We start from the raw sequence: 27,482 nt of genomic DNA on the forward strand, positions 1-27,482 counted from the left end.
AGCGGTCTGGATCCTCTGTCTGATAGTCTTGACCTTCTCCGTGGTATCTCGTACTATGTCAGGCCCGATCAATCCTGTTTCCCCAGCATCGGTCCAACAGACTAGAGATCGGCAGGGTCGATCGTATAGAGCTTCGTATGGTGCCATCCCGATGCTTGCTTGATAACTGTTGTTGTAGGCGAACTCCACCAACGGTAAATGCTGCTCCCAGTTCCCAGAGAAATCTAAGGCGTAGGCTCTCAGCATATCTTCCAGGGTCTAAATAGTCCTCACCGTTTGTCCATTTGTTTATGGGTGAAAGCCGTGTTAAGCCTTACGTCCGTCCCCAATGCTTTCTGTAATCCTTTCCAAAAGTGTGATACAAAACATGGGTCTCTGTCAGATACTATCGAGATTGGTACTCCATGGAGGCGTACGATTTCTCGAATGTACAACAGGCTCAGTTGCTCCACGTTTTCTGTCATCTTGACAGGCAGAAAATGTGCAGACTTGGTGAGTCGATCTACGATCACCCAGATGGCTGTGTTGGACGTGGCAGTCCCGTCATGAAATCCATTGAGATGTGCTCCCACTTCCAGGTCGGTATTGGTAAGAGTTAGAGATTTCCTCCAGGTTTCTGATGCTCGGCCTTGACTTGTTGACACACCAAACAGGTAGATACGAACCGTGCTACATCCTTCTTCATTCCTTCCTACCAATACGTTCTTTGCAAGTCGTGATACATTTTTGTACCGCCAGGGTGAACTGCGAAGTTCGAATGGTGAGCTACTGGGAGTACGTCTTCTCGAAGGGTTCCAACATTAGGCACGAATACTTTTCCTTTGAATCTCAGGCTGTTATTCTCTTCGATAGTCCATCTTGGCACCGCCTTTCCTTCTCGGATTCGATGCCGAACGAACTCACAATTCTGCTCGAAGGTTTGGGCTAGTAAGATTTCCTGAAGAAGTGCTGGCTCCGTCACTAGAGCGTACAGTCGAGCGTTTCCGTTCTCCGATGATGATCGTAGGTTGAACTCATTAAGGGTGTCCACCATCTCCCATTCCTTGATGGCAGTCTTGACCTTCTGTGCTCTGTCCTTTCGACTCAGAGCATCAGCTACCACGTTGGCCTTGCCGGGGTGATACTGGAGCGTAAACTTGTAGTCCTCCAAGTATTCCATCCATTGGCACTGCCTCAGGTTCAACTCCTTCTGAGTGAACAAGTATTTGAGGCTCTTATGGTCGGTGAAAACTTTGAAATTTTCTCCCCACCCGTAGTATCACCAGGATTTGAGGGCGAACACTACTGCGGCCAATTCTAGGTCATGGGTAGGATAATTCTTCTCGTGCGGTCGAAGTTGTCGAGATCTGTAGGCTACGACCTTCCCATTCTGCATCAGCACGCATCCCAAGCCATCTCTCGAAGTGTCGCAATAAGCAGTATAATCTACCCCTCGTTCAGGGATGATAAGTACCGGTGCGTTGGTCAGTCTCTTTTTCAATTCTTGGAAGGATTTCTCATAGGCTTCATTCCAATCCAACTTCACTCCTTTCTGAGTCAACTTGGTCATTGGCTTGGCCAAGGTTGAGAAGTCCGGGATGAATCTTCGGTAATACCCAGCCAATCCTAGGAAACTCTTGATTTCGAACATTGAGGTCGGTTGTTTCCAGTTCAGCACTGCTTCGACCTTACTTTCGTCCACTGCAATCCCTTCCTTGGATACTACATGTCTCAAGAACTTAACCACTTCTAGCCAAAAGTCGCATTTACTTGCCTTGGCATAGAGTTGGTTATCTCAAAGTACTTGTAGCGCTATCCGAAGGTGCTCTTCGTGCTCCTCCTTGTTGGCAGAGTATATCAATATATCATCAATGAACACCACTACAAACTTGTCTAAGTATGGTTGAAAGATCTTGTTCATGAGACACATGAATACTGCCGGAGCATTGGTCAGCCCGAATGGCATCACTACAAACTCGTAGTGGCTGTATCTGGTACGAAAAGCTGTCTTGGCAATATCCTCGTCTTGAATCCGTAATTGATGATAGCCTGATCGGAGATCGATTTTTGAGAAACAGGTTGCTCCCCTTAATTGATCAAAAAGGTCATCGATCCTAGGCAACGGATACCGATTCTTGACTGTGACTTGATTCAACTTCCTATAGTCGATACATAATCGCAGCGTCCCTTCCTTCTTTTTCACGAACAGAGCAGGCGCTCCCCACGATGAAGTACTCGGCCTGATAAATCCCTTGTCCAACAGCTCCTGTAACTGGGTCTTGAGCTCCTTTAGTTCGGTCGGGGCCATTCGGTATGGCGCCATCGAGATTGGGGCCGTTCCTGGTTGAAGTTCTATGGAGAATTCTATCTCTCTTGGAGGTGGTAAGCCAAGAAGTTCCTCAGGGAAAACATCGGCGTATTTGCACACGATGTGAGGTAATCCTAACTCCATCCTGTCAGTTTCTTCCATTTGGAGGCTAGCTAGCCATCCAAATAGTTGATTCTGCCACCTAGATCTTTTCGTTGTCGAACTCGCTGCTTCTATATCCGCCTTAAAACGGAAAGGAGTTCCCTCCGGAGTGTAGGCCGTCACTGTCTTCTGATGACAGTCTATGACTGCTCGGTGAGCTGATAGCCAGTCCATGCCCAAAATTACGTCGAAATCCACCATGTCGATCATTCTAAGATCTCAAGTCAGGCGCAGGTTGGCTACTTCTAACTCGCACCCTCTACATACTAGATTAACAGTTATGCTCCCTCCCATTGGTGATACTACTTTCATACTTTTGCTCAGGGTTCCGTTTCTTGTGCTAGGGTAGTTACACAAGTAGTAGATATAAACGAATACGATGCTCCAGAATCAAATAAAGCTTGTACACAGGTGCTGTACAATAGTAGCGTACCTTGGATCACCGAGGGATCCTATTCCTGTTCTTGCTCCTCAGTTCGTAGTGTGAAGATGCGCCCTCCAGTGTTCTGCTGGGTTCCCAAGGGCTGCTTCCCCTTGTTCTGTCTGTTCAGCTGCTGTGTTGGACCTCCAGGGTTCTGCCTCACAAAGCTGGCCTGCTCGGGCTGTTGAGTCTTTTGATTCCCAAAGCTCCCATTCCTCTCTTTCTAGGGCTGGGGGCACTCACGCTTGTAGTGACCCATAGCCTGGCTGTTGAAGCACTGAACCATTGCTCTGTTCTGGCTGCCCCTTTGTGGTTCACCATGCCAGGATGCAGCAGTCCTCCAGGGTTGGTTGTTTTGCACTGGGGTGAAAGGCTTGGTTGGGTAGGGTCCGCAGTTGTTGTTGGGTGGCTGGGTTCGGATTGGCCTGCCAGTGTTGCCCATTGTCTTCCTCCATCGAGTTTTGAAATCAGCCTCCTCGCTTTCCAGGCGGAGAGCACATTGAACCACACCATTATAGGTGGTAAAGGCTTGTGCCACTACGGCCCTTCAAGCGGTAGTCAGCCCCCACTCGAATCTTCTTACCTTCTTGTCTTCGGTTGCCATAGCGGTCGGGGCGTAACGGGATAGCTCTTCAAATTTGGCCGCGTACTGGGTTACGGTCATCGTCCCTTGTTTCAGGTTCATAAATTCTTGCTCCTTGGCTAGGCGAATGGGGTGTAGGGAAGTATTTGTCGAGGAATAGGGTTTCAAACTCGGCAAATGTCATGGTGGCTATGGCATGGGTGGTCTCCATTAACTCCCACCAGTAACGAGCTTCTCCCTTCAGCTGGTAAGTGGCTAAGGCCACACGGTCTCCGTTCCGGGTGATCTCCAAGGTGTCCAGGATCACCTTGGTTTCTTTCAGCCAGGCTTCAGCCATGGTAGGGTTAGGATCTCCGTTGAAGGTCGGGGGTCGGCGCTTACAAAATTCATTCATTGCCCGGGTTCGGGTCATTGGTCCATCATCGCGATTTTGGTTATGGCGGTTAGCATTCAAGGCAGTTACAAGTGCTTGCATGATTTGAGCTAGGTCGGTGTTAGTGTTAGAGGATTCACCATTCTCGTATCCTAGTCCACTGCGTCGGTTCACCATCTACGAGTAAAAATTGTAAAGGGGCGGTTTAGTCTACTTAAAAATTTTCACAATTTATCGAATAATATGCAACAGTATTTTTAAAACAGAAGTAAGCTTTTCATAGATAAGCAAGAAATTACAATCATAAGCATAGAGTTCTACTATAAAACAAGTAGACTGAAAACAAGATTCCTAATACAAGTTGAGACGATCCTACTATATGGTCCTTCTAGCCTTAGTGCTTCAAGGGCAACTCAAGCTATCAGAATCTTATTCTAATACTACTATTCTACTAACGAGGTGGAATGAGTCCGAATAACTCTCTTAGCTGCTCCATCCACTCCTTCTCTCTGATCTCGAGCCAACACTCTCCTTCTCGGCGAATCTTCTCAGCAAGCTCCCTAAGCGGTGAGTCCTGAGGATCGAGTGTCAAGTACTGCTCCTCACTGGTGAAGGGTGTCATCACAACTATCTTGTATAACTGTTCACCGGTCTCGGGGTCGCGGACTCCCAAGTGTGGGATGAAAATGGGGCTCTCGGGTGCTAGCAAGGTCTTGTAGTACAGCAGGTCTGCTATAGTGATTGAGGTGGCAAAGGTACGGCAATCCATATCTACAATAAGGAAAGTTATATATTAGACTTAAGATGGCAGAAGGTAATCGCACGCATATAATTATACATTAACAGTGATCATGTCTAATAGAGAACACAAGTCTTTCATTACTTAAATAACAAGTACAACATAGAAGGCTTACTAGCCACAGCTTCCTACTAGAATTGATTACATCGAAGGGGTCCGACTACTACTTAAGCCTTCTTAACTATTCTAGAAAATACTAGGAAATTTCACCCGATATGCGCCTATGTCGGTCTTGAAAGGTGGTGGTGGCACATCTCCGGAGTCAGAAATTATATCCATGACCTCGGGCTCTGCTCCTAGGAATGCCATTTCCTCCTCGTCAGACTCTCCATCCTCATCTTCCCAATTCTCCAAGTCTTCGTCGTCGGACGACGCATCGAGATCTGGTCCTTGCATCAAGTGCTGCCAATCTGCTTCGTTTATTGGGGGGTCGTTGAACTCCTCGGGGTCCTCTTCAGGTTCTTCCTCAAGATCTTCTTCCGGATCTTCCTCGGGTTCCTCTTCGGGTTCTCCCGCGATCATGTTGATGGGTGGTATCATTGAAATTTGGGCGAGGGCTGCTTCAGCATCGTTCTCTTCATTTCCCTCAATTAGGAATTCCACATCATTGGGCGGTGCTATTTGGACTAGGACGGGTGCTGCTTCGGCATCATCCTCTTCCTCGGAAAGTATGATAGTGCCATGTTCTTGATAGTAGTCATTGGTGTAGGGAAAGGCATATGGAAAGTAAGAATCTCATATTAGTTGGTTCGTCATTGACCTTAAGGTACTTGCAAGATGGTGTGCTTCGGCTAGCAGGTTGACTTGGTAGGGGCTTAAGTGATTCATCTACAAGGAAAGAGTTCTATTAGTCAAGTTTTGAAAGGAAGTTTTAGTAAAACTTAGAGAAAACTTTTCAGGTTTCTACGTTCCACATTCGATTCTTGATTTAAGTCATCATCCAATTGCTCGGGAATTCCCAGCTCGGCCATACTGCCAATTTTCGTGCCTTGCTTCAATCCGAAGATTGTTTTGACAGAATTCCACCCAATTTGGGACGGTAAACTTAAACTCAATTCACGTTTGTGCAACGGTCACACTTATCTCGTGGTTCAACCCATTCTACCCATGGCCGAGGTTTTGAACCTAAAGCTTTGATACCAAGTTGTAACGCCCCGAATTTTGGGTACGTTAAATAAGAAATTTTATTGAAAAATAAACTGAGTCGGGCTCTTTATTACAACAAAGCTTAAAAGTAGTACTTTTATTACAAACGGAAGGGAACTAACGTTCCTAACTACTGCTCCGCTTGTTCCTCCATCCGGGCTAGCTCTTTGGCTCCAAAGGCCTCCAAGGTGTAAAGTTCACCCTGTTCATTTATGAGGTCTGACATATTATACCGGCGTCGCCACCAATATAATAGGTCAGGGTCACCAAAAAGGCAACACCGTGAGCTACAACGCTCAATAGAATAATCCAAACCCTCTAACCCTTAACTTACAACAATACATCATATAGTCAATAATTTCCACATAGTGCATGCTTATCAAGTCAAATTAACTAACCATGACACATCCATATTCGAAAATCAATCAACGTTGGTGTCCAAGATTTGTGAGTTTCTCCTACGCGACTCCTCGTAGACCATGTCAACATTTTCCACATTTCATAACCGTATCACCTTTGCAAAAATTGTTTTTAACACACCCAACCTCGGTTCCGCCGTTCCGGGTTCCCGAGTATCCTCACAATGGTTCCGCTGTCCCGGGTTCCCATTGGCACACATTCCATTGGCTCCTCTCCGTGGATAACCAAGCACACACCCAACCTCGGTTCCGCCATTTCGGTCTCCCGAGTATCCTCACAATGGTTCCGCCGTCCCAGGTTCCCATTGGCACACAAAACACACACCACACAATGGGCTACCACGTCCGGCCACATTGCGGTTTCCAAAACATTTCAACCTTTTCAAAACACACCTTTTCATAAACCACACCCTAGGTGTCATGTTTCTACTTTCTTGATTTTCGTGTCTCGTTTTCATGCATTGACTCTACGGTAGGACTTTTCACATACGACATCATTCATTGTAATCTTTAATCTAACAAGATCATCCAACTCAATATTATACCACAAGCAATTCATGTATGCATACTCGTAACCAACCTAAAGATCAAAATACGAATACTTCTAAACAAGCGATTAGTTTCTACCTTTCAAAAACCGTTCTTTGTTCTTTTGTGGGAAGTTCAAAACAACATATGTTTATTCGAAGTTAAAAGTTGATTATTCCAACATGCTCAAACTTCCATTAGCGAAATAAGTTTACAAATCTTCATGCATTTCAAACATTCCAAACATAGATAACCTTATTTATTATGGAAATAACGATCAAAGTTACTCCTACTTGAATTAATGACATCCTAATCTCCATCATACGATTCTATACTATACATAGAGTGAATGGGCTAGGATTCCTACCTTACTTCTTGGCGGTAGTCGGCTACGAAGAATTTGGTCTTCGGTTTTGGAATTTGGCGGCGTAACGGCTTCGGTTTGCTTCGAAAGGAAAAGAGATGTACTTTCTTTTCCTAGAAACAACTTGCTAACTAAACTAACCTTCTTTAAAGATCTAGTGGTGGTTTTGGAAGTGGTTTGGTAGTTTCTCTCAAGAACTCTCAAGAACACAAGAAAATAAGAACTTTAGAACTAAGAACACTTAGAATTTCTAGAGAGAAGTTGGAGCAATGGTTGAAGGTGTGAGTTCAAAGCTTGGAGTGAGCTTCTATTTATAGGTCAAGACTCCCCTCTCTCTCTCTCTAGCCGATTCTCTCTCTTTCTCTCTCTATCTCTCTCACTTTTCTTTGACTTGTCATGGTTGATTGAAAGGTTGATGGGTGAAGTTAAGGCTTGCTTGCACACTAACCACCTAGTTTTAGGCTTGCATGGCTAGTTTAGTACCAAGGATGAGTTTTTGGAAGATTTGTTGGACGGAAAGGAGACAATGGTACAAGATTTGGTGTTTAAAGAATAATTGAAGGATAAAAGGTGATGGATTTGGAAGATATTCAACCCAAAAGTTGAAAAGGTGAAAGAACAACAAGGTACAAGTCCCATCTTCTTCTTCTTCCTTCCTCCTTCCCTCTCTCTCTCTCCCTCTTCCTCCCTCTCTCTCTCGGCCTCTCTCCTCTCCTCTCTCTCTCTCTCTCACCCACATATATATGTACTAAGAAAGACTAATACTAAAAATATATAAGTAAGTACCTAAGTACAAGATTCTAGGGTTGAAAAGGTCAAGATTCTCCCATAAAACTAATACAAAAGGTACTAGTACTTAATTAATATAATAGTGTACTTTGTACTCTCGGGAATCTTAATAAAAGATTAGTTTAATAGGCCTAGTACTTGGTCGGCAAGACTAACCTATTGACCAATGGGTAATAAAGGACTGGTTCCTTAATTAATAAATTAAGCCTTATAAAAAGACTACATGTCCTTTTGCATGTGGCAAATACACATGTGTATATATATATGTACTAACAAGATATAATAATGGGAAAGCTATTGTCCAATGGGTAAAGATTACCCTAACAATTATTGTCCAATGGTTAATGGTTGAAAGGTAACTAAATGGTTAACTAGTTTGGTTATACCAACTATTTGGTTGGAAATTGACTACGCATGGCAATTAGGGTTTCTAGTCGAGGAATACGGCGATAAGCCGTTTCAATTGCTTGAATACAAACTACTAGGAATCAATAAGAAAACCATCGAGCAATTAAGAGAAATTAAGAAATTTCGAATAACAACGAGATTTTTATTGAATGAAAAATCGGAGTTGTTACATTGACGAAGAGGCCTTTCTTGAACCAATTTTCTGTTAAGGAAGCCCCAGGTGGTGTTGGGTGGTATTACTTCTCAAAGAGGCTTGGTGAGGAGAAGCTAGTCACAGAGCTCCCTACATTGAATAAAAATTAGAAAGATATGTTCTTCTTTGTTGGTGGTGATGGTTGGGAGCTTCCTGATTGGGAGGTTGGGAGCTTCCTGATTGGGAGGTTGGGACATATTTTCCTCGGATCCCAAGTAGGTGGGGGGTCCCCATCACAAATTGTAAGCTACTTTTCTTTCAATTTTGTAACTTTATGAACCGATTCATATATTTATGGATCTTCCCTTATTTTTGTAGCTAGAGCTCCTTTTCCTCTCAGTCCTGCTTTGGAAGCAGAGCTTCATCAAGCCAGAAGCTACGTAGTTCAAAGCTGGGAGTTACTTGTAACTCCAAAGTCGTTGGCCACCTATTTGTTGGGCCCAGAGACCACTCGTGAGGCCTAAGCACTCTCTAGAGGTAGTTTCTATTTTTTATTTGGCATTATGCTTTTTAGCTGACTTTTATATTGCTTTCATTTCTTTCCTTTTCAGAGGAGGAAAGTGAGGACAAAGTTAGGGCACCAAAAATGGACAAAACCTTGTTGGCCCAATTGAAAGCTGCGAGAGCAAAGCAATCATCTGGGGCCGTAGCTCCCAAAAGGAAGAGCTGCTGTCTTCAGAAGGAGCTGAGTGTTGATAGCTTCCTAGATGTTGACCTTTTTGTCGCCCCTTCTGCGGACTTAGTGGTTGAGCCGTTTGTTGAGGAGGAAGCTGAGAAATCAAAAAGGAAGGCGAGGAGTGCAATTGTGGGGGGTACCCCTCCTGCCAAGAAGATGAAGGCTTCTGTTGGCCCCCTGCGTGTTGGGTGACTATCAAGAGGCTCTTAAGCGTGCTTCCGGGCTACTAAGTGCAGCTGATAAGGATTTGATGGCGGAGATGTCTCTCCAGGTCGTTGGGGAGCAAATGTTGGTCGAGTTGGCCATAGTATACCCTTTTTATCAATTTGTTGATTGATGATTTTTGTGCCTCCTTTGTTGACTTTTCCTTCTCTTTTTGTTGACCGTGGCTCGTGGCCGTTATCTTGCCTCCCAAAGCCATAGCCTGGGGAAGCAGATAATCACTCTCACTGATGCACATGAGACTCACAAAGCAGGGTGCTCTTATGAATGAGGAACTCAAGAAGGTGACTGAAGAAAGAGATGCTGCCCTTAAATCGAAGAGAGGCTTGGAGGAGGAGAGGGACGTTGCCGTGGCCATTGCTCGAAGTTTGGAGCAGAAGATTTCCGAATGGGATGTGGAGATGGCATGGAGAAGTATAGGACCATGAACCTGGGGATGTTGGAAAATGTGAGGAATGCTTGCAAGGAAGCCATTGGGCTCTTCCTACAGTCCCCTGAGTATCGTCAGTACATCACCCAACAGTATTTTGATGGGTTTGAAGCTATGAGGAGCCGGGCAGCCTTAGCTTTTCCGAATTTGGATTTTTCCAAATTTGAAGTTGATGATGAAGAGGGGCCCTCTGGTCTTGACGGGGGACAGAAATAGGAGGAAGAAGGCAATGATGCGGTGTCCAAAGACATATCTGTCCCGAGCTCTTCAATAGCATCCATTCTCCAAACTCCGGAAAAAGTCTCCTTTTCTCTCGAAACTCCTAGTCCACCTGCAACACCTCCTGGCCCATCATCTGGTGATGGGCAGGCAACTGAAGTTCCAACTCTTGGCCTTTAGGTGGCCTTTTTAGAAACTTTTAACTCAATTCGGGTCTGTAACTAAACACGTTTTAGTACTTTCGCACTTTTAATTGTGTTTCTTTGGGAGTGGCCGTTTGGTTTGGCCTTGACTCCTGCTTGGTTAGGTGACTTCAAAACTTTTCTTGATAGTTGATGTGGATGATCTCAATGAGATCATGTTTTGGGGCCTTTTTAAGGCTGTCTCTTTTTGGATAACATGACAGGTACAGGTGCCATTTCAAATGGAATGATGCTTTCACTTTATGCTATGGCAGTTTTCTTATGCATATAAACTTTTGCCATTTCATGTCCTTCTTTATGGTACCAAGTTTGGAAGCTAGGAATTCTATCTAGAGCTTCTTGTTCTTTTTTATTGCATAGTTATACTACGTCTTACTCCCCTAAGTGTGTACTTTGCTTGCGTGCAAACAAAGGGGACACTTATTTGATTCTCCCTTGGGATATCTATTAGGTGAGTTATACTTTTGTAGATTACGTAGTTGTGCTACATCTGTGAGCCTGGATATTTTTTCTAAGCTCCTTTTTAAATGCATAGTGGTGCTACGTCTATGAGCTCAGAAATTTTTGCAAAGCTTCATTTTAAATGCATTGCTGTGCTATGTCTGTGAGCTTGGAAATTTTTCCTCAACTTCATTTAGTGCATAGCTATGCTATGTCTGTGAGCTTGGAAGTTTTTCCTACTTCAGTTAGTGTATAGCTGTGCTACGTCTGTGAGCTTGAATGTTTTTCCTAAGCTCCATTTTAAATGCATAGCTGTGCTACGTCTGTGAGCTTGGAAATTTTTTCAAAGCTTCATTTTTAAATGCATAGTTGTGCTACGTCTGTGAGCTTGAAAGTTGGAGACACTTATTAAATTTTCCCTTGGGATATCTATGAGTTATGATTCCATAGAATTGTGCCTTTGTTTTTCAAAATATGCAAGTTTTAACCGAAGGGTTCAAATCTTTGGCATTAAGTAAAACAATCGTTTCAACTGCTCGAGGTACGTGGGTAAGTAACTTCCCATTAATCTAAGCAGTTGGGGTGGTGGTTTTAACTACAGCTTTGATTGTGATTATGCTAATTGGCTCAGCAAGCGGTTAGTGAATCGTCTAATTTGTGCTATAAATACCAATAGTTTTTAGAGATTACTCCCCATTCCATAATCAATTCTCATATTGTGATGGTGAGCAATGAGCGGATCTCAGAATTGGTGAACAACGAGCGGATCTCAGAATTGTGCCAAGAGCTGCAGCATCTGAAGGCAGCCATTGATGGGCTGTCTTCGAAGATGGAGGCCATGGCAGAATCTCTTTCTGTCATGGAGAAGACAGTCCGCATGGTGCTAATAGCCAACTGGGACCAGTTGGAGGCTTTCCGAGGGCAACCGGCTCCGCCAATTCCTTCCCCTCCGAGGGAGGGAGGTAGTAGTTAGGTTGCAACTTTGTGAGTTCTGCCCACAAAGTTTTTATGTAAAAAGTTGTCCACACCCCTTAGGGTGTGAATTTATTAATAAAATTGGAATAATTTTATTCTTTTGTTTGTCTTTTCCATATCATGCATACAGGAAAACTACACGATCATCCCTCATGGGGAGTTTTATTGGCCAGAGGGGCTAACAACGGGAACACGTGGTCCTAATAACTTTGATGCTAGAGTTTTATTGAAAAACAAAAAGCTTCCTAAAAACAAAAGTAAATTTCCTAAAGACGAAAATAAACTTTCACTGCAAGCACCTACTTGTAATACTTCTTGAGGTGCTTCGCATTCCATGAATTTGGCAATTCTTTTCCCCTTAGGGTTACAAGCCTATATGCACCAGCCTTGACGCAGTGTAAGACCTGATAGGGTCCTTCCCAATTTGGTCCAAGCTTGCCCACCTTCTTTCTAGTGGGATCTACTTTCCTTAGAACTAGATCACCAGCTCGAAAATCTCTTGGCCTAATCTGTGCTTCATGGTACTTGACCATTCTTTGCTGGTAAATGGCCAATTTGGCCATTGTTGTTTCCCTTGTTTCTTCTAAGAGGTCTAGCCCAGCCCTGAGATCTTCTTGGTTTTCTTGGTGGTCAATGCTTGCGGTCCTGTAATGGAGGAATTCAATTTCAATGGGGACTACTGCTTCAGCCCCAAATGCAAGGGAGTATGGAGTTTCTCCAGTTGCAGTTCGAGGTGTTGTTCGATATGCCCATAGCACATTATAAAGCTCGTCTGGCCACGCTCCTTTGGCCACTCGCAGTCTCTTCTTAATCCCCTTTTTGATGGTTCGATTAGTGACTTCCACTTGTCCATTAGCTTTTGGGTGAGCTTTGGATGCATAGTGTACGTGTATTCCTTTGGAAATACAGTAGGTTTTGAATTGAGCATTGTCAAACTGCTTTCCTTGGTCTGTGACTATGACTCGTGGTGACCCAAATCGACTGATAATTAACTTCCATAGAAAGTCAATTGTAGCCTCTGCTGTGATTGTGGCCAGTGCCTTAGCTTCGACCCACTTTGTAAAATAATCCACAGCTATAATGGCATGCTGGACCTGGCCTGCTGCCTTAGGAAGTGGGCCAATTAGGTCTACTCTCCATTGGGAAAACGGCCAAGGTCCCTTCATTGGAGTTAAGGCCATGGGGGATCCATGAATGATGTTTGCAAAGCATTGGCATTTCTCACATTTTTGGACCATAGAGTTGCACTCCTTTTGCATGCTTGGCCAGTTGTATTCCAACCTAAGGACTTTGTAGGCTAACATGTGGCTACCTTGGTGGTCCCCACATACCCCTTAGTGGACCTCTTCCATAGCCCGTATAGATTCTGCCGTGGTCAGACATCTAAGGTATGGTAATGAGAAGCTCATTCTATACAACACATCTCCCATCATTAGGTATTTTGCAGCCCTGATCTTGAGCTGCCTAGCTTTGTCCGTGTCATCTGGTAAGGTCCCATTTGTTATGTACTCAACTATGGGGCCTGTCCATGAACTGCTGCAGTCAATAGCTTGAACTTGTACGTTTGGGGCAAAGATACTTAGTAATTCCAAGTATCGTACGAGGGTATTCCGTGGAATAGCATCCTCCTTAGCCGTGGCCAATTTTGCCAAATAATCAGCTTCAATGTTCTCCTCCCTTGGGATCCTGACAATACTGAAGCTTTGTAGCTTTGCAACTTGGGCCTTTACTTTATCCAAGTACTTTTGCATTACCTCTTCTTTCACAGTGTATTCTCCTAGGACTTGTCCTATAACCAACTGTGAATCACTTTTGGCTAACACATGGTTGGCACCAACGACCTTAGCCAGTTCCAATCCAACGACAAGAGCTTTGTATTCTGCCTCATTGCTAGTTGCTTTGAACTCGAACCTAAGTGCGTAGCTCATGCGTTGTCCTTTTGGGGATGTTAAGATCAGACCAGCTCCGCTTGCTTCTCTGGTTGTTGATCCATCAACCTGAAGGACCCAAGGTTTTGGTTCCTCTTTGGGTAACTCATCTGGTTTTGGATAAGTGTATTCTGCAAGGAAATCTGCAAGGACTTGTGCTTTGATGGCAATCCTCGGTTTGTACTCTATATCAAACTCGCCAAGCTCTATTGACCATTGAATCAAGTGGCCCGAAGTTTCTGGACAATGGAGAATCTTCCGAAGAGGTTGATCTGTTAGCACCTTTATCGAATGAGCTTGAAAATACGGTCGTTGCCGTCTAGCTGCTATTACCATTGCAAAGGCTACTTTTTCAGCTCTGGGATATCTCAACTCAGCTCCTCACAATGCCCTGCTTGTATAATACACCGGTAGCTGTGTCCCTTGCTCCTCCCTGATTAGAACTGCACTAACAGCGTGGGGGGAGACAACAAGGTACAAGTATAGGGCTTCTCCTTCTTGAGTCCGGCTAAGCAATGGCGGGGATGTCAAATACTCCTTGAGCTGGTTGAAAGTGGCTTCCTCCGTGGTAGTCCATTCAAAGGCTTTTTTCAAAACCTTGAAGAATGTTTGGCACTTATCGGTTGCTCGTGAGATGAACTTGCTTAATGCTGCGACACGCCCTGTTTATTTTTGGACCTCCTTGATATTTTCGGGTGAGCACATGGTGAGTATAGCCTGGATTTTTTCTGGGTTTGCTTCAATACCTCTTTGAGATATCATGAAGCCTAGAAATTTGCCTGAGGAGATCTTGAAAGCACACTTTGTTGAGTTGAGCTTCATTCGATACATTCTGAGGACTTGAAAGGTTTCTCCCAAATCTGCTACATGGTTTTGTGCCTTGGCACTTTTAACTAGCATATCATCCACATATACTTCTACGTTGCGCCCAATCTGTTGCTTGAACATTTTGTTGACCAGCCTTTGGTATGTAGCCCCTGTGTTCTTAAAACCAAAGGACATTACTTTGTAGCAATATAATCCCCTATCGGCTATGAACGAGGTTTTCTCTTGATCTCCTCCATGCATTCGGATTTGGTTATACCCTGAGAATGCATCCATGAAGCTGAGGAGTTCGTGGCTTGCAGTAGAATCAATCCTTGATAGAGGAAAGCTATCCTTAGGACATGCTTTATTTAGGTCAGTGAAATCGACACACATTCTCCATTTGCCATTGGCTTTCTTTACCATCACCACATTAGCTAACCAATCAGGGTAGAGAATTTCACGGATGGATTCCGCTTGCATGAGTTTGTCCACCTCTTTGGCTGCAGCTTCGTTTCGTTCTGGAGCAAAGGTTCTTTTCTTCTATTTAACAGGGCGAGCTGTGGGATCTACGTTTAGTTTATGGGATATGACCATTGGGTCAATTCCCGGGATGTCCTCGTGGGACCATGCAAAGACATCTTTGTTTTTTCTTAGGAATTGCAGCAGCTCTGCTTTTGCTGCTGTGCTCAATCCTGTTCCAATCCTTACTGTCTTTCCCTGTTGCCCTGGCTCCAGGAGCTCTTCTACGAGCTTTTCCACTGGTTCTCCGTGTTGGAGCTTCTCTTCATCTCGCGTGTCAAGACTTTCTATGTTCATCGTAATGTTTGCCCCTCTGAGCGAGGTAACATAACAATCCCGTGCTGCTTTTTGGTCTCCTCTTATGCGCATGATTCCTTCTGGTGTTGGGAACTTTATTATCAAATGATACGTGGAGATTATTGCCCTGATTTTAATAAGAGTTGTTCTCCCCAGTATTGCATTATATGCTGAAGGACAATCCACTACTATGAAGTCTATCATGCGTGTAATCTGAGCTCCTTCTTCCCCCACTATGATTGGCAGGGCTATTTGACCAACCGGGTTAACAGGCGTACCTGCAAACCCAACTAGTGGTGAGGTCATGGGTTTTAGCCTTTCTCGTCCAACTTTTAGTTGATCGTATGCGTGGAGGTAGAGGATGTCGGCTGAGCTTCCAGTGTCTATCAATACCCTTCTTGTGAGGTAGTTTGCCACGACAATGGTTATAACCAGGGGGTCATCGTGAGGGATTTGAACTCCCTTGATGTCTTCATCTGAGAAAATAATGGATATTTCCTCCTCCTTCTGGAATTTGCTTGGATGTCCAACCGTGTTGACTTTCAAGTATTCCTCTGTTCTTAGCTTTCTTAGGTGAGCTTTTCTAGCATTGCTACACTCTCTTCCTCCAGCAAATCCTCCATGGATGACCTTGATCTCTCCAATGGGACCTAAGTGGGGTGCAGTGGCATCCCTGCCTTCCTTGTTTGTATCTTCCTTTCTGGATTGTTTCTGATACTTCTTCGTTACGAAACGTTGCAGTCTCCCTCTTTGGATTAGATCCTCGATCTGTTGTTTGAGATCAATGCAGTCATCTGTGTTATGACCATGGTCTCTGTGTTATGACCATGGTCTCTGTGGAACCTGCAGTATTTGTCCTTAGCTCTCCTATTAGGGTCGGTTCTTAGCTTCCCGGGCCACTTGAGGTCCGGGTCATCTTATAGGTTGCTAAGGATTTGCTCTGCCATAGCTATGAGCGGTGTAAACTGCTTGTACTTGCCTTGGCGTAGACCTCCAGCTCCTCCCCGCTTAGGGGAAGACCTTGAGTCCACCTTTTTGTTCTTTGGTTTGCCTCCCATCTTACGGGTGGATTCCCTTCTTTTTCTGTTTGGTGGAGAGAATTCACCAACTTGTGATGGCCCTGCTTGAGGATCAAAACCATCAAGCGAATGCCATGCATAAATAGCTTCTTCGGCGTTCATATGTTTCTGGGCTCTAAGCATAAGCTCTGCCATAGTCTTGGGTGGTTCTTGAGATATGAGATACATGAATTGTCCTAAATATAGTCCTGCTATGTACGCAGTTATGCATACATTATCGTCTACTTCGTCTATCTGAACCACCTCCTTGTTGAACCTTGTGGTATAATCTCTTAATGACTCTCATCTCCCCTGTTTCACAGTCAGGAGATGTGTTTCTGGCTTGCCGTATCGTTGTCCAGCAATAAAGTAGCTTACAAAGTTTGTGCTAAGCTCTTTGAAACTACCTATGCTTCCCAGTGGGAGTTTATTGAACCATGCTCAGACACTTCCTTTGAGGGTAACTGGGAATGCCCGACACATCACTTCATCTGGTACTGCTTGGATATGCATCAGCGACTTGTATGTTTCCAAATGATCTAATGGATCCGTGAAGCCATTAAAAGTCTCTAGCTCGGGCATCTTAAACTTCCTTGGAAGAGGTAGCCCCATGACTCCGGTTGTGAAAGGTGAATCCGTATTCTGCACCAATTCTTCTACGGTGGCGGGAGTTTGTGCTTTGATATGCTTCATTAGCCCTTCAATCTGGTTTGCATCTTGAGCAATGTCTCTTGCTTATGAGATGACCTTTCTAGGGGTGGTTTGCCATACTTCCTTCGATTTTGGCTTTCCTTCTCGCTGGATTCACCTTCTTCCCTGCCGTCCTCCTCTTCATGTCGACTGTGTCGTAAGTTTAGGATGCTTGGCTCGGAGATTTACATTCGCAAATTTGTGTTCTCCTGCATTGCTGTTTGTAACCTTGGGTTAGTATTTTTATCTGCTCCTGCATCTGAGCTTCTGGGGTCATTTGATCACTTCCTATTTTGTTTACTGTGGCGGCCTTGGCCGCTTCTGCCGCCTTCGCAGCTTTTTCTACAGCGACAGCAGCCTTGGCTACTTTTGCTACCTTAGCCGCTTCTGCCGCTTCTGCCGCTTTAGCGGCCTTAGTTGCAGCGGCGGCCTTTGTGGCGTCATTGACACCCAATTGTGGGGGGTTTGAAGCCGTCGTTGTTCTGCTTGACTGGGTTTCTACCATACAAAATTGTTCACCGTAAGAGAAACTTTGTCTTTCCCACAGACGGCGCCAACTGATGAATCAGTTTTGTCTTTAGCTCCAACCTGGTCCTGCAATACACAGCAAGAACTCGAGTCACCGGTGTGGTGGCGTGCCAACCACCCTCCGATGCCTAAGTCAGTAGAATATTTGCTATATGGTGAGAGAATTGAGATTCGCGATTAGGGGTTGTGTACCTTTTGTTCGAGTTCTATTGTTGTATTTATAGGCATTTTGATAAGAGGTTGAGTCCTTGTGGGACTATATCTTGTAGATTCCGGGTTACCTCTTTGAGGAATGTTGAGTTCTGCCTTAGCTAGGAACGAATGTGCGTCCCGCCTTAGCGAGGAATCCTTATTCGTCTTTGATTATGCATATCACTAGAGCTTTATGCTTATCCAATCGACGTCTTTCCTTTATCCATTAGGACTTAAGGTTTTTTATTGAGATATCTCTTAGTGAGATAAGTATATTCCGTGAACATTACTCATCTCGCCTTAGAGCATCTACGTTGTAATAAGCAAATTAGTATGGATAAGCAAACTTAACAACAATGCTAAAAAAACACCTCACATTGTAATAAGCAAAGTTACAAGTCTTTTAGCAAATAACCAAATTCCACCCATTCCATAACCAAACTTAACAACTTAGAGCATCCGCAATGGGAATAATCAAAATCGATAACCAAAATGTGCCACGTCAGCATTTGATTATCCATTTAGTTCATAATCAAACTTAACAAACTTGACCTCCACATTGGTTATTTTTGTATCCCTATTAAAAACCCCCCCACAATACGCAATGCATTTATGTCCAATTGCAAACGAGTTCCAATCACGCACCCGACCACACCAAATTATTCATCTCGATGAGACGATTCTAATGTGAGGTGTTTTTTAATTTTTTAGTTTTGAATTTGGTTATTGGGTTTGGTTATTGAGTTTCGGCCCACTTTCCCCGTCGTGACTCGAGTCGGCGCTTAAGTCCAGATGAATTTGCCTTGTTTGCAGCCTCGGCCTGTCCGTTGCCCTGGGGGTAAGCCGGAGTGGATGTGTCCCATTTGATACCGTATTCGTCAAGCAGGGCCCGGTACTTCTGCCCTGTAAACTGCCTTCCATTGTCTGTAATTATGGCGAACGGCACAGCGAAGCGAGAGATGATGTTTCGCCATACGAAGCAGATGACGTCTGTTTCTTCAATGGTGACCAGGGGCTCAGCCTCGACCCATTTTGAGAAATAATCGGTGGCGGTTAGGAGGAACTTGAATCCACCTGGAGCGACTGGGAGCTTTCCAACGATATCCATGCCCCATTGGGAGAAGGGCCAGGGGCTGGTGAGAGGGCTAAGGTCCCGGGCCGGCTGATGGATAATGGGAGCGAACATCTGACACTTCTTGCAACGCTTGACGAACTCCTCAGAATCCTTCTTCATTGTCGGCCACCAATACCCCTGAGTGATGGCTCGGTGGGCGAGTGACCGTCCACCGGAGTGACAACCGCTGTCGCCGGCGTGAAGCTCTTCGATGATGCCCGGAACTTGATGTGAGTGCGCAACCAATAAGTATGGCCCGGTAAATGATCTTCGGTAAAGCTTGCCGTTGGGATTGAGCCAGAAGAGAGCGGCTTTGTTTCGGAGTCGGTGAGCCTCCTGGACGAAGCTTCTCCAGGGGGAGGTAACGCGTCTCGGCGGGAGTCATGGTTTTGCTGGAGTAATAGATTGGCTGGTGCTCCCGGCCCTCCTGTCGGACGAGCACCGAGCTTACGGCGTGCGGAGAGACAGCTAAGTAGAGGAACAAGTCCTCCTGGTTCTGAGGGGTGACGAGGAGTGGAGCTGTGGAAAGATACTCCTTTAGTCGTTGCAGGGCTCGGTCACAGTTTTCTGTCCAGTTGAAGCTTCGTCGGCTGCCCTTTAGTAGTGCGAAGAATGGCTGACATTTGTCCGAGGAGCGACTTATAAACCGATTCAGAGCAGCGGCCATACCGGTTAGACGCTGAACATCGCGCTTGTTGTGGGGAGCCGAGAGCTGATCAATAGCGCGAATCTGGGAAGGATCGGCCTCAATACCGCGTCGGGAGATGAGGTGGCCAAGAAATTTGCCGGAGCTAACACCGAAGACGCATTTCTCGGCATTGAGGCGGAGCTTGTGGTTCTTGAGTATCTCGAAGACTTCGGCGAGGTGAGTTAGATGATCACCGGCGCGAAGACTTTTAACCACCATGTCGTCAATGTACACTAGCATAGTGTCGCCTAGTAATCGCTCGAACATCTTGGTTATCATTCGCTGGAAAGTTGCTCCGGCATTTTTTAAACCGAAGGGCATGACGAGGTAACCGAAGATCCCGTGAGGGGTAATGAAGGCGGTGTTCTCGATATTGCCTTCGCTCATGGCAATCTGGTGATAGCCCCGGTACGCATCCAAGAAGCTGAGTCGCTCGTGTCCAGAGGTGGCGTCGACGAGCTTGTCGATACGGGGAAGAGGAAAGAAGTCTTTCGGGCAAGCGTCGTTGAGGTTTGAGTAGTCGACGCAAACACGCCATTTGCCATTCTTCTTCTTGACTACGACGGTGTTAGCCAACCACTTGGGGTACTGGACCTCTCTGATTGCCCCAGCGTTTAGGAGTCGGTTGACTTCTTCAATGACGGCCTCGGAGTGAATAGGAGAGGACCGTCGTGCCTTCTGTACGACCGGTCGTTTGACTTTGTCGATGTTGAGCTCGTGGCAGATGAAAGAGGGGTCCAGACCCGGCATCTCATAGGGGGTCCAGGCGAACACTTCAATGTTTCTGTTGAGAAAAGCTACCGTCTCATTCCGATCAGTATCACTAAGTGAGGAACTGACAAGGAAGAAGCGGGAGCCGTCCTCGGTGATTGGGATGGTGGCCACGTCTTCAACGGTTTTGTCCTCGGGGGATCTACCGATGTCCTCCAAAACTGGGGCTTCGGGGGCTTCGATGAGATTCACCTGGGAGGTCTGTTTGGTGCTTCGGACGGCGTTGACGTAGCATTGCTTGGCCACGGTCTGGTCTCCGTACAAGTCTTCCTGGTGCCCGTGGGTGCCAATGAAACGTACCACTTGGTGATAAGTGGAGGCAATCGCTTTAAGCCTATGTAGCCAGGTTCGACCGACAATGGCGTTGTAAGGGCCAGGGACGTCGACCACCACAAATTCCATTTCAAGAGTTACCGAGCCGGCATGGACAGGAAGAGTGATCATACCGATGGGCCAGACAGGAGCTCCGTTGAAGCCGATAAGGGGAACTTCGGAGGGACGGAGGTCGGTCTCGGGAATCTTTAGATCCTTGAAAAGAGAGTAATACATGACTTCGGCCGAGCTACCCTGGTCTACGAGGACGCGACGGACATTGAAATTTCCGATGCGTAGCGTGACCACGAGAGCGTCGTTGTGGGGAAGCTGGACGCGGTCGAGATCCTTCTCGGTAAACGTTATCGTCCATTTGGAGCCGTCATCGATTCTAGGGCGCTTTGGTTCGGGGCCGACTATCATGACCTGCTTGGAGGAGGAGGCTTCATTCAACTCTGCTCGGATGACTCGAGCGGCCTCGGGGTTCAAGGGATCGTGTATGACGTGGATTGTCTGAACCTCTTCCTCCATATTTGTTTCGGTCCGTTGCGCCCGAGCCGTCGTCTTTTCGTGATCGATGAAGTTGCCGAGGTGGCCTCCCGCGACAAGCTGCTCCAAGTAGGCTTTGAAGGGCTTGCAAGCTGTGGTGAAGTGACCTTGTTCGCTGTGGTAGTTGCATCGAACGATAGGATTCTTGATTTTCCCATTCTCGGTTCCTAGCTTTTGATTTGGGAAGGAAAAAAAGGGCTGATCCTTTACTTGATCGATGATCCGGTAGATAGGAATAGTGAAGACGGTCTTTTCGGCGTTGAAGTCACTTGGCTTCGGTCCCCTCCTCGGCGACTGCTTGATTGTGTTGACCTGTTTCTTCGATGTTGGGACAAGTGCGGGAGCCGGTATGGACACCGAGGTGTTTAATGTCTTTGAACTCGTGGGCTTCCCAATGCCTCTCTCTGCCTTGGATTCGATGAGCTGACACCAGCCCTCAATTTGAGTCATAAAGTCCTTCATGGAGTTTGGCTTATGGCGAGCGAGGTTGTAACGCCCCAAATTTTGGGTACGTTAAGAAGACAATTTTATTGATAAAATCTGTAACGCCCTGAATTTTGGGTACGTTAAAAGGACATTTTATTCATAAAATCAAATGGAGTCTGGCTCTTATTACAACAAAACTCCTACAATAGTTCGATATTTACATAAACGGAGGGGGATTCTAGGGTTCCTAACTACAGCTCCTCAGCTCCTCCATTCTTGCCAGCTCCTCAGCTCCAAAGCCTCCATGGTGATCTGCTTACCTTGATCATCTACAAAGTCTGACACATTATACCAGCGTCGCCACCGATATAATATGCCAGGGTTACCAAAAGGCAACACCGTGAGCTACAAAGCTCAGCAGAGTAATCCCATACCCGCTAACCCATAACTTAAAACAACTGGAAATAATAACACATCGATTTCCACATGATACATATATACGCAGCTTAACAATGACACATCCACATTCGTTAATTAACTATCGTTGGTGTCCAAGATTTCAGAGTTTCTCCTACGCGACTCATCGTAGACCGTGTCAACATTTTCATTTACAAAACAACCTTTCAAAAACCATTTGTTTAACACAAAAACATTTGCATTGGCTCCGTACCGCGGATAACCAAGCTACACACCCAACCTTTTAAAATCATTTGCATTGGCTCCGTACCGCGGATAACCAAGCTACACACCCAACCTTGGTTCCGCCGCGCCGGGTTCCCAAGTATCCTCACAATGGTTCCGCCGTGCCGGGCTCCCATTGGCACACAAAAATATTTGCATTGGCTCCGTACCGCGGATGACCAAGTATACACACCCAACCTTGGTTCCGCCGCGCCGGGTTCCCAAGCATCCTCACAATGGTTCCGCCGCGCCGGGTTCCCATTGGCACACAAAAATATTTGCATTGGCTCCGTACCGCGGATGACCAAGCATACACACCCAACCTTGGTTCCGCCGCGCCGGGTTCCCAAGTATCCTCACAATGGTTCTGCCGCGCCGGGTTCCCATTGGCACACAAAAATATTTGCATTGGCTCCGTACCGCGGATGACCAAGCATACACACCCAACCTTGGTTCCGCCGCGCCGGGTTCCCAAGTATCCTCACAATGGTTCCGCCGCGCCGGGTTCCCATTGGCACACAACCTCACAATGGTTCCGTTTTTCCCGGATCCCATTGGAACACACACAAAACACACACCACACAATGGGCTACCACGTCCGGCCACATTGTGGTTTTCACAATCCATGCAATGAGCTACCAAGTCCGGCCACGTTGCGGTTTTCAAAACAGTTCAACCTTTTCAAACGTTTCTTTTACATACGCACACAACTCACATAATGCCACCCAAAACCGGTCATTATGTTGTTTCAAAATATTTCCTTCCTCGGAAAACGTTTCCTTTCATTAATCACACCCTAGGTGTCATGTTTCTACTTTCTCGATTTTCGTGTCTCGTTTACATACAAGACTCCGCGGTAGGACACGAATCTTTCTAACAAGATCATCCAATTCTATATTACTTTAACACGCTCAATCACTACTTATAGCATAACGCCACATGTACGGACGCCTTTGGAGTGTATCACTTATGCTTTATTCAAAGCACAATGCCACATGTACGGACGTCTTTGGAGTGAAATCACTTATGCTTTATCACATACCACAAGTAATACAAGCAACTCATATACGCATATTCATAACTATCTTAAAGATCAAAATACGAATACTTCTAATCAAACGATAAGTACGTAAATAAAGATAACCTACTTTGTATTTGAGTAAGTAAATACATAGGGAGTAAGTAAGGATTTCCATACCGTTCTAACATACGGTTCTATACGTAGAGTTAGGGTCAAGGGGTTCTACCTTACTTCTTGGCGGTAGTCGGCTACGGAAAGTACGTCGGTTGTCGGGCGGAGTAACTTCCTACGGTATGCTTCCGGTAGCTTCGAAAGAGAAAGGTTTCTCTCAAAACTTCTACTTGACTAACACTACTCTACTTTATGGATCGAGGGGGTGGTCGAGTGGCGGTTTAGTGGTGGCTTAGGTTGAGTTTCTTGAAGAACTCAAGAACTACTCAAGAACATGAAGAACAAAAGAAAGAACAAAGAAAGAACATAATTTTTCTAGAGAGAGAAGTTGCTAGGTGAAGGTGTGAGTTGAATGAGAAGCATGGGGTGCTATTTATAGGCAAAACTCTTGGCCCTCTCCCCTCTCACAAGGCCGGCCCTCTCTCTCTCTAAATCCTCCATGGATTTGCTCCATTAAGTCATCAAATCAACCTTTCAACCAAGTCATAGCTTGTCCAATCCAAATCTTAGGTGTAAGGCTATGTAATCAACTAAGATCTTAGGCTTTTTAGGTAGTCATAACCTAGGTTTAGCTTATAGTCAAGGTCTAAGGCTAATAAAGGCTAAGATTATGTCATAAAGGTCCATCATAGGTTGTCATTAGGCTTAAAATAGACTAAGGCCTAATAAGGTAGCTTGCAAGGCTAGTTTAGTCCTTGGATTGGACTATGGGAGATTTGTTGCAAGGATAGGAGATAATGGTACAAGATTTGGGTACTAAACAAAGCATGGAGGTACAAATGGGGAGTTAAGTTTGGTTAGGAGAAAGATTCTCCAAGGGTGAAGAAAGATCAAGGAAAGCTCAAGCATGGTACAACCAACCTTCCTCTCTCCTTCCTCCTCTCTCTCTCTCTCGGGTCTCTCTCTCTCTCTCTCTCTCTCTCGGCATTCTCTCTCTCTCTCTCTCTCTCTCTCTCTCTCTCTCTCAAGTACACACACACACACACACACACATATATATATATATATATATATATATATACACAAATGCAAGAAAGAATAAGAAAGGTACAAAGTACAAGATTTCTAAAATTAAATACCCAATAAAGAAATCCAATTGGGTACAAAACCCCAATACAAAATAATAAAGGAGTACTTTGGAAAATCTTAGGCTTTAAAGGCTACTAAGGCTAATAAGTACTTTAATAAAAATATGTGTACTTCATCACATGGGCAATAAGGAAAAATGACTAGTTTAATAAACCCATGTACTTGGTGAAAGAATAACTCTATTACCCAATGGATAATAAATACCCTAACTTTTATTATCCAATGGACAATAATAACTAGGAAACTTTTATAGTAAAATAATCAAGGAGTACTTTTAAGCATGTGACAAAAGCCCTATATTAAATATAGGTGTGGTACCAAGTACCCCAATTAAATAAAAAGGCTAGGATTCTCCCCATTTAAATAATAATAAAGTACAAGTCAAATCAACTTTATTGGAAGGTTCCCTTGTCACATCGGGACTTTATTTGGTCAAAAGTCTTCTATTATCCAATGGTCACTAACTTCTCTAACGGTTATTACCCAATAGATAATAGTTTCCCTTGCGGTTAATAACCATTGAACAAAAGAGTACAAGTACCTTTTATTTTAAAATAAGATTTTGAAAGACTACATGTACTTTTAAAATAAAAATGTTTATTATCCAATGGACAATAATTACCCTAACCATTATGGACCAATGGGCAAAGGCAAAAGGTTCAAAAAAAGTCCAAAAGGTTCATCTAGTAACTAAGTAAGTCGGTTGCTCGGTTCCTCCAAGCAGTCGGTTGGAAATTAACTAAATTGGTCACGTAGGGTTTTTAGTCGAAAGTTTAACCAACGACCGAAATCTAACTACGATGGAATTTAATAAGCAATCATATAGTCACACAAGAGAATAAATAAGTAATTCAAATAAAATTCAAATATTTAACGAAATTTTTATAGACCAAAATTCAGGGTCGTTACAGAGGTCGTCGTAGACTTGCTCGTCTTGGGAGGTGAGACCGAGCTTGAATCCTCGGGCAGAGATGACGCCGTCGCAACCCTTTATTTCATTGAACAGCTCCCAATAACGGCCGGCGTACTGGCGAAGCGTTTCGTCGTTCCTCTTCCGAAGGGCTAAGAGGGAGTCGATCTCCTTCTCGTGCTTGTTGCTTGTTACGAACCGGGCCATGAAGGCATCACAGAGGGAATCGAACGAGGAGATTGACCGAGCCGGGAGTTGACAGAACTAGGTGAGGCCCAGGTTGCCGAGGCTTGCAGGAAACACTTTGCACAGGAAGGCGTCGTCCGAGGGTTCATTCCGAAGAAACAGAGACATGATAGTTTTATACTGAACCAGATGAGTGTACGCCTCGGTCTTGCCGTCATATTTGGCAAACTTGGGCTAGGAGAATCCCTTGGGGGGGGTAACCGAGTCGATCTCTCTTGTGAAGGGAGAGGTCGTGAGTCGTGCAAGTCGTGCATCGCGATGAGGTCGGATCGAACGGTCGGGGCCGTCTAGACGCTCGGTCGCTATACGCTTCTTGGGGACGAGTTTGTCCAATCGTTCATGCTCCTTTCTCTTTGGGTCGATACTAACCGATTTCCTGGGAAAACGCTCTTGGCGGTGATGTCGGTAGCTATCCCGAGCGAAAGGCTCGAGGCGCTCGGTGACCGGGCTCCTGCTGTGTGCGCCGCCGGGGTGCGAGACAATGGGACTTCTGGCTCGAGGGCCCTTCAGGCACTCTCGGTATCCTCTAGTCTGGATCTCGACAAGGGCGTCATCTCCCCTGGATGCCCTTGTGAGGCTAGGGGTAGATTCCTGGCCTGTCTTGCCCACGAGGACCGAGTGGGTGGAGGAGGCAGAGACGCTCGCACCACCGAGTCTGTCAAAGGCCGATGGTCTCCTTCGAAGTTGCACAGGGGAACGAGAACGGACCCTGTGCGATGCGTCTTTTGGGGCTCGAGTGTCCGCCGCTCTCGGTGACTCAAGATGATCCTTGACTGAGGGGCGGGGTCTGTGCTCTAGCAGGTGACCGGCTTCGTGACTGCGTGGGGGGGCGTGACGGTTTGTCCTTCCGCCGCGGCTCCCGGAGGAGTGAGATGGGGAGATGAGGAGGTGTTTGATCTCCGCCAACTCGTCTCGGACGTGTCTGTCGCGGTCCACGACCGTCGTGAGGTCGTCGATTTTTCGCTCGAGATGGCGGATGTAGGAGTGGAGCTCGGAGGATGGGCCTGCGTCTGGAGCTGACGCTCCGGCGCCAACTCCGATGGATATGTGGGTCTTTCCAAGGGCGGTTGCCCCACCGGAAGCTAGGCTATGGTCCACGAGGGAACCGAGCCCGTGAGCGGCACCACCGTGATGGGCTTCGTCGATCTCAACCATGTTTGATTCTGGACGTTTGAACGGAGCAGAAAGGGGAAGGTGAAAGTTGAAAGGATGGCTAAGTCCCCAGCGGAGTCACCAATTGTAGGGGTTCGATTTAGGAGGAGGGACCTTGGCCTGAACTAGTACTTCTCTTCCGCTGCTCTGTTCTTCTGCCGCTGAACCTGCAACAAGTCACTAAGGCTGGAATAGCCTAGTGACCCTCCGACGATCAAGTTAGATGTAAGGAGAGTTGTTTTTAGGTCTAGGGTTAGGGAAAGATGGCATACCTCTCAAAGATGAGTATCCCTTTGTATTTATAGACCTAGGTTAACTTGGGCTCCAAGCTAGTGCGTGGAGGTCACGCTTAGGTAACCGCCTCGGGTGATGTCATAGATGACGCACCGGATAAGACGGTTACGAAGCACATGGCCAGACCTGGCCTAGATGATTCCTTCCGCCACGTGTCACTCTTGGTCCCCTCTTGCTATGCAACATTCTTCCAAGTGGCTTTAACGGAATGCATGCTTCGGTATTTAACCGAAGCATAAACAGGAGACTCGATACTAACCGAGTAAACAGAAGGATATACACAGGCCCGTGCTGATATGAGGCCTCGGTTAATGGTGGTCCGGTTAGATTACCGAGGTCATTACCGAAGCCTCCACAGAAGGGACACGTGTCATGATTTTATTAGATTACTCTGGGCTTGA

At 45.6% G+C, this 27,482-nt stretch overlaps 2 protein-coding genes across 2 annotated transcripts; both read right to left on the reverse strand.

Annotated features, from left to right (window-relative positions):
• Window positions 1-691: 691 nt before the first annotated feature.
• Window positions 692-2,287, reverse strand: LOC131328430 (uncharacterized). Its single transcript, XM_058361377.1, has 2 exons — window positions 1,952-2,287; window positions 692-1,189 (listed from the first exon to the last, which is right to left on the reverse strand). The coding sequence occupies exons 1-2, from the start codon at window positions 2,285-2,287 to the stop codon at window positions 692-694; spliced, it is 834 nt and encodes a 277-aa protein (XP_058217360.1).
• Window positions 2,288-14,913: 12,626 nt separating this feature from the next.
• On the reverse strand, window positions 14,914-16,403 carry LOC131328431 (uncharacterized). The gene is made up of 2 exons (XM_058361378.1): window positions 16,169-16,403; window positions 14,914-15,983 (listed from the first exon to the last, which is right to left on the reverse strand). The coding sequence occupies exons 1-2, from the start codon at window positions 16,401-16,403 to the stop codon at window positions 14,914-14,916; spliced, it is 1,305 nt and encodes a 434-aa protein (XP_058217361.1).
• Window positions 16,404-27,482: the final 11,079 nt, after the last annotated feature.

The sequence above is a fragment of the Rhododendron vialii genome, chromosome 6a (assembly GCF_030253575.1).
Source record: "Rhododendron vialii isolate Sample 1 chromosome 6a, ASM3025357v1".
NCBI classification, from domain to species: Eukaryota; Viridiplantae; Streptophyta; class Magnoliopsida; order Ericales; family Ericaceae; genus Rhododendron; species Rhododendron vialii.

Coding starts and splice junctions, on each gene's coding strand:
- LOC131328430 (XM_058361377.1), bottom strand. CDS start 2,287: ATGGCCCCGACCGAACTAAAGGAGCTCAAGACCCAGTTACAGGAGCTG. Junction 1,190..1,951: donor GATACAGCCACTACGAGTTT/GTAGTGATGCCA, acceptor TTGTTCACTCAG/AAGGAGTTGAACCTGAGGCA.
- LOC131328431 (XM_058361378.1), bottom strand. CDS start 16,403: ATGGCAGAGCTTATGCTTAGAGCCCAGAAACATATGAACGCCGAAGAA. Junction 15,984..16,168: donor AGCTGGAGGTCTACGCCAAG/GCAAGTACAAGC, acceptor GTCATAACACAG/ATGACTGCATTGATCTCAAA.